This window comes from Nymphaea colorata, chromosome 8, assembly GCF_008831285.2.
Source record: "Nymphaea colorata isolate Beijing-Zhang1983 chromosome 8, ASM883128v2, whole genome shotgun sequence".
In the NCBI taxonomy this organism is placed as follows: domain Eukaryota; kingdom Viridiplantae; phylum Streptophyta; class Magnoliopsida; order Nymphaeales; family Nymphaeaceae; genus Nymphaea; species Nymphaea colorata.
This window is the reverse complement of record NC_045145.1, coordinates 21,753,283-21,764,929: the sequence shown is the minus strand read 5'-3', so window position 1 is coordinate 21,764,929 and position 11,647 is coordinate 21,753,283. Positions and strand designations below refer to the sequence as shown.

The 11,647-nt window shown below is 36.8% G+C and overlaps 1 protein-coding gene across 2 annotated transcripts; it reads left to right on the top strand.

Moving 5' to 3' along the window:
• The first annotated feature begins 7,999 nt into the window (after positions 1 to 7,999).
• On the top strand, positions 8,000 to 10,859 carry LOC116259163 (paired amphipathic helix protein Sin3-like 6). Of its 2 annotated transcripts, XM_031636833.2 has the most exons (4): positions 8,000 to 8,109; positions 8,230 to 8,420; positions 9,348 to 9,497; positions 10,379 to 10,854. In XM_031636833.2, exons 2-4 carry the CDS (start codon positions 8,317 to 8,319, stop codon positions 10,557 to 10,559), a joined length of 435 nt encoding a protein of 144 aa, XP_031492693.1. In that variant the 5' UTR covers positions 8,000 to 8,109; positions 8,230 to 8,316; the 3' UTR covers positions 10,560 to 10,854. The 2 variants fall into 2 exon arrangements, with proteins under 2 accessions (XP_031492693.1, XP_031492694.1); XM_031636834.2 differs by having other exon boundaries at positions 8,027 to 8,393; positions 10,379 to 10,859.
• Positions 10,860 to 11,647: the final 788 nt, after the last annotated feature.

Genomic DNA, 11,647 nt, shown 5'->3' with positions numbered 1-11,647 from the left:
AATATTTTGGCTACATAGCTTTAAGTGGTGCCGTCGTCTTTGGCATATTTAGAAAACACATAAAGGCACAAAAGAATAACACGGAGTTCATTCTTTGTCTTAACTAAACCACGATAACCATATCCACTAGTTTCAATTCCAAAAGATAAAACAACCATGTGCATTAGTTTCAATTCCAAACAATCTTTAATCTTGTTCCTTCTGTGGTTGGTGTATATATATCGATACATTGTATTGAGCAAGCGTGATTAAACACAATGCTCGGGCAGATTTCTGTGTATGTTTCTACACACACATATATATATATATATATATTCTGCAACTACAATTCATTGAACCTCAACCTTTAAATTCATAAACCCTACACACACACATATATATATATATATATATATATATTCTGCAACTACAATTCATTGAACCTCAACCTTTAAATTCATAAACCCTACACACACACAAATATATATATTCTGCAACAATTCATTGGATAAGAAATAGAAGTATGTCATCCTACTATATATATATATATTCTGCAACTACAATTCATTGGATAAGAAATAAAAGTATGTCATCCTACCACCCAACAAGAGACTCAAAGTTCCAACCATTCTCTTCATCTCCCTATGTTTTAGAGTGATGTCTTACTATACTTAAACTTGGATTTTCTTTATGGCAAAGGAAGTTGTCATCTTGAGAGCTTGAAATAGAGATTGTCCACCTACCAACCATCACTCTATCCATCGTGCCAACTCACTCAAGAATGCAGGTGGCCACAATATTTAACCACATAATGTGTCACTTGCGATGGTTTTTAGCATCATGAAATGTGAAAAAAAAAGCCATGCCACTATGGACGTTCACGATCTTATGCCGGTCAGATTTGAATTTGGCTTTGGAAAATAGTATCCGAAATCCCATTCAATTGGGAGACGATGGCAAAACGAGGAGGCTTTATCATCGTGAAAAGAATTTCAAGTTCTTTCGAAGGTTGATTAGCCTAAACAATATTTCAAAGTATATTAATGGATGGGTTGCAAACAGATTGGTTTGAACGAAAAAGAAGAAAACGTATTAGAGAGCAGATTGAATTCGGATCCGATAAACTAAAACAATTTGACGGAAATCCTTGCAAATGCAAGTTTAATCAACGTCTCAAAGTGCAGATTATGTTAGCTTAATTAATAACATAAAATACCATTAAGGAGGTGCCTGGCATTATCACATTTGGAGGAAAATCCAGACCCGAAATCCTGGTATACTCGGTCATTTGAACCCCAAAAGGGGAAAAACAGATCTTTATGATGGGAGTTCGTACAGTGTTCAAAATTTAAACTCAAATCCAGATCCACTAAAGCCCTAGCCGGAACCTGACCCGTCAATGCAGTGGATATTTCCGATACTACTGAGGGTATTCCAGTCATTTACATTTTTGTAAAAGAATTTCACGCCTTTTGGCTTGGGTTTCACCTTCAATATGCATTTCGAGTGCGCGGTTGAACTCTTTCTAGGGTTTGTAAAGAGTAGAAACACCGACCGGAAGGTACCCATGGAGATGGAATGAGAACAGATCTCGATCGTTTAATTTGAATCTCGACGGTCGTGTTTTCTTTCTTCACAGTTCGTCCACGTGCTTCAGGCTTCGCCTTTCCTTGCTTACGCGACGCGGCAAGAATCTAGCCGCTGCGTTATCATTGGACCGTTGATTTTAGGATGGACGGCCATCAGTAGCGACGCGAGAATCTCACTGCTCGTTTCGTTCGTTCATCTTGATGATCGACGGTGCAAAGCATTTTTGCCAGGGCCCTGACCTTCCAACCACCAAAAATGGAAACGGTCCGTCGGGTAGTGATGTGACTGATGTCAGTGGTTCGGGTCAGATACCTGACTAAATCCAAATAGTTGCACATCAATCATTGGATCTCTTCTTGGATCTGGAGTTTGATGTCAGACCCAATACCAAACTATTATCTGAACTAAATTACCTTTTACTTTTATATCTTTACGTGTGGGTTAAAAAGAAATTATAAGAAATAAGATGGGCTTATTGAGATATTGATCCCGCAATGCTCATCTAAAGTGTATCATCTAAAGTGTATGTAAAACCCTCAAGGTCATTTTCTATGCTGAGTGAGTCATGCCATGTGCTTGCAAGGGATTGATGCTGCTGGGATTTGAAGCAGTGACCAAACCTGTTGGGGCTACTTGACCGTTACACTTTTTTAAATATATCTACCTTTTGCATTGCGTTCCACTCAATTAATTTCCTTTTTCCCTAAGGAGTGCTTTATATTATACCGTTGATTAGAGCAACGATAGTTTTCATTTATAAATTTGACAAGAAAGAATGGAATGCTCAAGTATAAAGGAGAAGTGGATCTGTCAACAGCTATAAAGTAGAAATGTATATTTGGGTGGTCCACGGAGGTGCCTTGGTCGGACAGGAGCTCCGGCGACGGCGAGTTTGAATTTGGCTGAAAGTATTCCAACTTCTCGGATCTTGCTGAGAGAGATAGAGAGAGTTTTCTCACGAGAAAATTTTTTTATTATATAAACCTGTGCTTGGGCATATTCTATCAGATTGATGCCAACTGGAGCAGCTCGTGGATATAAAAATCATGTCCTCCTCTACCTTGAAGGTATTACCTATGACGCCAAATCTCATGATTCAAATCGTTATATATATATATACTACACTAACTACCAAACACTCATCGGAATAAATTAGTCTATGAGATCAAACCGAACTGTAGAGATTAAGTTGTAAATATAAAAGCAAAGTTATTTTTTCAAGAGTTTCAAAGGATGAGAATGAGAGAGAAATAAATTTTGTTTCCTTAATTGAAACCTTTTATATATTTTTAAGAGTATTTGGCGCTCTTCAAAAAACAAATGGACTTCTCTCTCTCTCTCTCTCTCTCTCTCTATATATATATATATATATATATATATATATTTCACACACATAGCCCGATGCAAGCATTTGTACAACTACAGAAATCCATGAAAGCTTCTAGCCATGGTCCTATGTTGCTAACTCTCACCACATATTCTGAATTGCATTGGGCTGTGTGTGCAAGAGGCTGGGCCATTAGAAAACTCAGGTCGTTTGTACATGTGTGTGTATGTGCTTGTGTATATGTATGTGCCTATTTTATATATATATATATATATAGGAAAAACAGATAACTGCCATATACTCATATACCATATTTGATGAAAATCATTTTGCATTTAATTTCAAGGAAATCGAACGGTGAAGATTAAATTATAAGTATAGAAACTAAACTGTCTTTTGAAGGGTCCAAAAATGCCCTTCAAGGAAGGGGGTAGAGGGACAGAGAAAAAAATTTATAAATAGCGGAAGAACTGGAGCAGGTGATCAACCAGTTGCTTTGAGTTCTATTTAACAGTTGTTTCTCTTCCTTATGCATATGTAAGGAATTGCCTTGGGTTTATGTTGCTTCCTGTTTTCTTCTCTTCTACTAGTAGACTGTAATGTCTGGAAGATTTTCATTTTTTTCATTTCTTGTATCTGCCATTTTCTTCCTAATAAAGGGAGCAGGTTTGAAAGACGTGGACCATATGGATTGCAAACACCGGTGCTCTTGTGGCGTTATTATTTAATTGGACTCATGATAAATGTTTTCTTCTTGGATCGCCTGACCTTGCACCTTTTCTTCTCAATTTTGTTTTGTCCTTCACCACTTAGCTCATGCAAGATCTAAATCTCAATCTCAAAAGAGTTAAAATGATTAGGGAGATTTCTCTCCTTTGTTGATTTCCTGGGTTAAAAAAGTCAGTCTTATGTTGTGGAATATACATCATGTTGCCACCCAAATTATCTTACTAAGTTGCCCAACAGTAAGATCACTTTGCATGGTTATCCATGTCTGGCAACTCTTATAGAAGCAAACATATGGCTTAAAACTCTAAGTTCAAAACTATGAACACAAGGAGATCAAATTCAAGGAGATCAGATCAGATAGTAGAGATGTCGAAAAGAACAGTTAGTGGAGATTAAGTGTTCGAAGATCAAATAATGGAGATTAAGTGCCCTTATTGTTGGGAAACATGGGTGGCAACCTGATTTTAAAGCCAATGGTCAGATTTGTGTTCTTAGTATCGTGTCACTCTGAGAGCTTAGTCTTGTATCATACGTTTGCTTCTATAGGAATTGCCAGACCTGGACAACCACGTAAAGTGCACTTATTGTTGGGCAACTGTGGAGGATAACTTGGGTGGCATCCTGATCTCTATTCCACACCCAGAAGAAGACTTCTTTAACCCACGAAATCAACAAGGAATTTCTCTCTCTCTCTCTCACTTTTTTAATCTTTTGAAGATTGGGATTTAGATCTTGTATGAGCTAAGTGATGAAAGGCAAAGTAAGATTGAGAAGAAAAGAATAGGCAACTCTAGTTAAAGAGGTTCCTTCGAGAAGGGGTAACATACATAGCAAGTAGCAACCCGCATCAAAGGCCAGGATTCTAAGTTCTAAGTTCTGGGATCTAATGTCCCTCTTTCGATTCACAACTTCCCCTTGGTGTCCATCTCATTCTAAATGTAAAGCCAAGCAATCAAAAACTAAAGCATTTATTATGAGTCCGATTAAATAATAACACTCCAAGAGCGCCGGTCTTAGCAATCTATATGGTCCAGGTTCTCTCATCTGAAACTTCCTGCTAGAAGTTAGGATTCCTCCCTTTATTAGGAAACGAATGACACATACAAAACTGAAGAAACCAAAATCTTCCACAGATTACAGTAAGAAAGAAAACAGGCAGCAACATCCACAGAGGCCATTGCTTACAGATGGCTAAAGAAGAGAAAAAACTGTTAATGGAAGACTGCTTCCTTGCATGGCACACCTTTCTCAAGGTAACTGGTCAACCACCTACTTAAGTTTTTCAAGTTTTAGGATTACACAACACCACAAGCATGTAAATTGCTAAAGCTTTCATAAGAGCCAGACTGAGCAATAAACTACCTGTCTTTTACACTCCGCATCTGGTTGTCTAGTATTTTGACCGACTCTCAGTCCAATAAAAGCAAGTCCTACAGCGAAGCCACAGCAACAGTCAAGCAGCAAAAATTAAGGGATTTACCGTAAGCTCTTCATAACAAAAAAAAAAAATGAAGAAATGTCAATGATATGATCATGTAAATCAATAAACTAGTTGTTCTACCATTTATAAAAATATGTCTCCATCTTTTTCTCCTCCTTTAAATGGTATTTTGAACCCTTTAAAAAACAACCTGTCTTCTATACTTGCAACTTAATCACCACCATATGATTTCATTGAAATCAATGACCCATATGAACCTCATCAAGTCTGGTATATGAAAAACAATAGTTATTAGACCTTCAAAGAGATTATATATATATATATATATATATATATATATATATATATATATATATATATATAGAGAGAGAGAGAGAGAGAGAGAGAGAGAGAGAAATAGATAGCCACCAAGTTTTGACTTTTGATGAGAAACATCTAGACCATCGATTTTAAAGAGATTAGATAATTGAGTTGAACAGAGAGAGAAAATGGTGTAATTGGTAGCTCTTAGAAATCCTAAACACTTTCGGACGCATACTTGGATATCTTTGGGATATTTAAGCTTATACGTACATGTTTATATTTGCCTATTCTCTATAATCAGCTATATTTAACACCAAAAACTTGGGGCATTCTTTCATTTTTTTTATGCATGAAAAGGTTGCATTGTGAAAATAATACAATGATAACATCATTCCACGTTAAAAGCACATAAAAGCAAATATGGATTTTTTACAGGTTTGATGACTGATACAAATTTAATAAACTTTTGCATGGTTAATAAAAGACGCACTATGAATTAACTAAGGTTGAGTTTGGCGCTACTTGGTTGTATCGAAATTAGTTAGTTCCCTTTCTAGTTTAGAGTGTTTGTCAATTAGAATTAGGCATGATTTTGGGTTATTAAGAAAATGTGCGGCTTGTTCTGCAATTCTTTTAAACTTGGCGTGTATTTATGAAAATTATGCAAATAAGTTATTTGCTGTACCCGTTGTTCGGATCCGGGTTAGATGGTCAGTTCCCAAACCCAAACTTGCCTGAAAGTAAGGTCCAATAAGAAGGTGCCCCGTTATCCTTATCCAATCAGGATCCCCTCCTAACAAACCTTAAGTAGATGCTCGCTTTCTTTACGGACATCAAAAGCCGGTTACCAGATCCAGATCTAAAAATCTAGCGCGATAGGCCTATCAGTATCCGTTAAAGATGTAAACAGGTTGGATTTGAATCCTAATAAAGCTGTTCTTCGATCCAATCTTTTTGCAAAAGAATCGGAATAAATGATAATCATGTGAACCGAATAGGATCATCATTTGTTTTCGATTGATAATTGGCCAAGAGATATAAAAGACAAGTTTCATTTTCCAAAGAGCTTATGACAATTAAATAGATCTTGATTTGATTTATAGGGTCAATGAATTGGAAAGAAGAAAAATGAATAACTATTAGATAATAACAAAAATTGTGAGGCGGTTAAAAATAAATAAATATTAGCATTGGTATTCATACACACAAGATATCTTGTTTTCCTCTCTATTTAATTGATTTTTGAACATGGTATATATATATATATATATTAATTGGATTAACAATTAAATAGATTGTTCATGTTCAATGAACCGTCCAAAAAATTGGAGCCGATTCATTGAATATTATATTACATTGTTTTATAAATCTTCTCTAATTTATGATTTATGAGACAGAATTATTGCATAGCTAACACTATATTATTGTTGTCAAACCGTCTCTAAAATTATAAGATACCAATTGAATATGGTTTTTTAATAATGAATTTGACATAATATAATTGTAAAGAAATAAAAACTACTCGTGTCACTTTCGTTTTGTGAACCGCCTGAACAAGGAATCTGACCCGATCCATTGACATCCCTGACCACACATTGTTGATAAGATAATGGAATTGCCATTTTTTGGCAGTGGCAGCTCTCCTCCAAATTGTCTGCACCGTTGATCTTCACGATTAAAGGACGAGATTGGCTCACCTAAAAAGCAGTGTTCTTAAATTTGGTTTTTGAACCGAGTCGGCGAGGTTGCCGATTTGCTGATTTGTCAAATCGGCTGATTCACCAAATCCGGATGGATCATGATCAGTTAGAAATTTGTTAAAAATGATAAAAAAAATTATCATTTAAAAAGATAATTAATGAAAATATATATAATAATAAAAAAATTAACATTAAACAGATAATTTAACACATGGTACTCTTGGATCACCACCACAAAGTCGAATTGACTTGACACCGGTTCGATCCAAATTGCCTGATTTCTGCCGATAAACTTTAAAGTACTTGCAGCATTTGAAGATGCACCGGCGAAATTAACTAAATGTGATTTATTTTAAAAAGTTTTGCAAATTGGTGCATGATCTCCTCCTTCCTTTAAGGAAAAATAATTTCATTCTTTCTTTCTTTTAAGAAGTGAAAACAAAGGGCATGAGTTCCGAGCACTATTGTCAATATCGGAATAGGAAGTGAATAGTTTAATCTGTCAAGAAGAAAAAATTACATAGTTGAATGTTCTACAACAAAAAACAAGAAAAAATTTTACAACAAAAAACAAGAAAAAATTTACATAGTCTGTGCTCAATCATCAAATGCAGACGAAAGTTCTTCAAGAAGAACATTAATTTTAATTTCCTTCAGCCAGACAGCCCTCGCTTCCAGATTAAATTTGAAATTTTATCTTTTTTTATACAAATTAAAGGTATTAACTTATAAGTTTTGTTGGGTTTGACCAGAGTAAACTTGTTGATTAGATTTTTCCTTGTGCTTGGATTAGTCCTTATATCATTGGTGCCCATCAAGAGTCAGTTTGACCTTTCTTCAGACGATAAATTACAGTTTATTTATTTATTCAAGTCCGTAGCCCCACTGTTCTTATAAAGCAGAGAAAAACTCGCCGAGCAAGATAATTAACGTATAAATTGCCTACAAATCCGAGCAAAAAACTAGTTAAAAGCAGCAATCTCTCTCTCGCTCATCCTTTTAAGTGGCCTTCTTTGAAGATGATCAACCATCTTTAACTCGTACTCCTTCTTCCTGACTCAGTTTTCTCATACTTTGGAGACTAATCCAATGTTTGGAGAACGCTTTTCTTCCTCTATTTAACTATTTTCAGTACTCTCTCTCTCTCTCTCTGCGGGCAGCTTGCTTGAGGCAGAAGTGGGGACGAACGGTGAGGATCGAGCGGGTTAGTGGGTAGTCGAGTGGATCGAAGGTGTAGCAGAGGGAAGATGGGTGCTTATGATCGGAAGATCAGAAAGAGGTCACGGGAAGGGGAGAGCTCCATGACCGCTTCCGCCTTCAAGCGGTCCGCTTCTTCTTCATCCTCCAATTCGTAATATCTCTCTCTCTCTGGCTCTCCCAAGTGGAGTCTGATCTGTAGAACATAATAACAGATTGTATTATATGATTGATATTCACGCGAACAACTCTGCTCTTCTTGTTCTCCAACTTACCACCGTCACGGAACTTGTATCAGAGAATCAGATGCCTTTGGAGTTTGGATCATAACAAGATAAGGTTTTAGCACCAGCACCACTACCACCGTTATTACTATTATCATCATTATTATTATTATTATGTGGAGTTTGATTCGAGTATAAGAAGGAACTAGCACCTTTCTACTTGGCGCGCAGATGAGATCGAGTTGCATGCGTAGGGGCGTTAGGTGTGCAGAAGGAAAAAAAAAAGGGGGGGGGGGGGGGGGTTGAGGTATTTTAGAAAAAAATTTATAAATAAATGTGCATTTAAAAATTTTAATTTTTTTATAACTCATTTTTATCCTTTTTAAAAAGTTTTTTTCTTACTTTAGTCAAGGGTATTTTGGTCATTATACACCCACGTATACAATCTTCCATTGGTGTGCACATAACTGGCTTCGCACACAGATAATCTACCTTTAGACACATTGGCATGTATGAAGTTTTGATTTAGTTAATAAAGGTAATGTACAAAGTATTAGGACAAGTTTGATTGCTGGGATATTGATTTCTAATTGGCTCAATCTTCAGAATAATTAGTTGGCATAGCTGATATTGATAAATGGTTGACTCATAACTATCTCAAAATTGTGCCAACTATTTATAGCGTCAACTATACTAAGTTATTTAAATAGTGCCAAATATCTGGCTGGACTGTTTCTAACTAAGAAAAGTCACCTTAAAAAAAAAACAGAGAAGGGTTTTCTTTTACATTGAAGACGTTTGAAGTTTCAAACATAGATGCATTTCATCCAATAATTTTGTGGTGTGCATTGATACAGGCAGCCTCATATTGCCGCAGGGGTTCAAAGACCAACTCTTGAAGAAGCCTTATCGTACGTGACACTGGTGAGGGAGACGCTTCACCTTCACCACAAGATGGAAAGATACAGACAGTTCATCGAATTACTCTTAGAACACAGCAAGGGAAGGTAAAGAACCTTGCTTCCAAAAGCTTCAGGGCTCGTTAGGGCGATGCCTTCAATGTCATTTTAGAGGCCAAATGTGGCATTTACACCCTGTTTGGATGGAGGGAGAGGGAGGGAAAAGAATGGAAAGAAAGGCTTTTCATGTGTTTGGATGACTAATTAATATGGACAAAGGGAAAAGAATGGAAAGAAAGACTTTTCCTGTGTTTGGATGACTAATTAATATGGAGGGGAATCAAAGAAGAGCTAATAACTGTGTTTGGATGCAAGGGAAAGGAAATAAAAGGGAGGGGAAGGAAAAGAGTTTTAATATAATTTCAGTCCTTCCAAAAATGAAGAGATTGTAAGGAAAATGAATGGATGATCATTCCCTTTCCTTTCTTCTCCTTTCCCTCCCCATTCCCTTTCCCTTCCAAACATAGCGTTAAGGCTTGTTTGAGTGAGATGGTTGAAAGGAAGCTTGTAAAAAGCCTAGTTTTGACAAAACAACACTTTAAAAAGGTGTGAATAATCCAGTTTTTCAATGACAGAGCCAGAAAATTTTAGTTGAGGGGCACTAACCGGTCTTTGGCTTAGTAGGATAAGTGGTTGCAGAACACCGACCTAGGCTTGTTATGGGCACCACACAGGTCAAGCGCTGTGTGGGCAGTTGTTTAGCCCACACCAGTCATACAATAACTCTGCTACTGCTGCTCGTCTCTCCATGCTTTCTGCAAAAAATGTCATTTTAATCTCGCACCCAAACACACAACCAGTTTTCAGAAACTTGTTAGAAAACTATGTTTCACTAATTTTTTTTTACAAAACTATAAATTTTTGAGACCCAACATGAAAAATCCTCCTAATTTTGATCCCAAACCTTCATTTTCGTTATTGTTTGACAGGATTGACATATCTGGCGTGGTTATTGTGCTCAAAGACTTGTTTAGTGAGCATAGGAACCTCAAGTTGGGTTTCCTCAAATTCTTGCCCCCCGGCTACAAGCTCGAGTTGCTCAGGAACGACTACCGCCCACAGCTCAAACCATTTGTTTGGAGGCCTTCTGAATGTAGCACCAACCAATAGTCACGACGCCTGTTCTTTTGCTGCATGTAGGGCTGTGAACAAGGTTGGACTGTACTCTCAGCCTCGACTCAGAGTAGACTCAGAGTAGACGCAGGATAATCAGGCATTGGGAGTGGATGCCAATATAGTTCATAAGGTTTCTAGATGGATGTACATCCAACTTCAATGGACTTCACAAGACAGTTTTACTTTTAGCATTTCACCTAATCTGATTTGTGCATTCCATGGAGTTTCAGCTTAAATTTGGAATACAAATAGTTTAGATTTGGATAAGATATGACAATGTCAAATCTAGTTTGGCAATGATAAAAAAAGAAAACTTGAAAGTTCCCTGACAATTTGGCAACCTAGCACAAAAATCTGCTAAAAATGGCATTTCCATCGCATATGCCAGATTAGCTTTTAACCAGATCTGGCATCCAAAGCAAACTGACTGCTACTTGAGCAGATGCATGAAAGCCTGACAAATCCTATCCATGACATCTTAATTACTTGGAAGATTGAAACTAGGCATTCTCCTATAGGTAAGGGGGGATTGACGTTTGATGAGTCTTTTGCTCGCTTATAAGGACAAGGGCCGTGTTCAGGCTTAAGTGCGAGGGAAGTGCACCTTCAGCTTGGTGCCATACCCTACCTCTTAGACGCCAAAGGAAGAGTGCACCGCGGTAGTTGCATGCCAGCCAGGCCGACCAGAGGCACTATGCCCTTCAAGGGAAAGGAGAACTTTAGGAATATCTGCTTCTAAAAGCCTGCTCTTATATGGCTTGCTATGATGTTTTCCTTGACTTAAAAAACCCTAAAAGTTTTTTTCAATTCACTTATTCTAATTATATTCAATATGGAACTTTTAGACTAAAGTATTCAGAACGCGATTCCAAAATGGTTGCCGATACCCATCTTAGACTAAACCTACCTCATGTTAATGGATGCCCATTTAATTAAATCGTTTCCCCTTCAAAATTTAAAAATTTTTCTGATTATTACTGTTGATTGTTGCTATAATTATCTTTGTGATTAGCATGGCAGAGTAGACAAACCTTCAGTAGAATATAATAAGTTAATTTAAATTATATTTGATATTTACATAC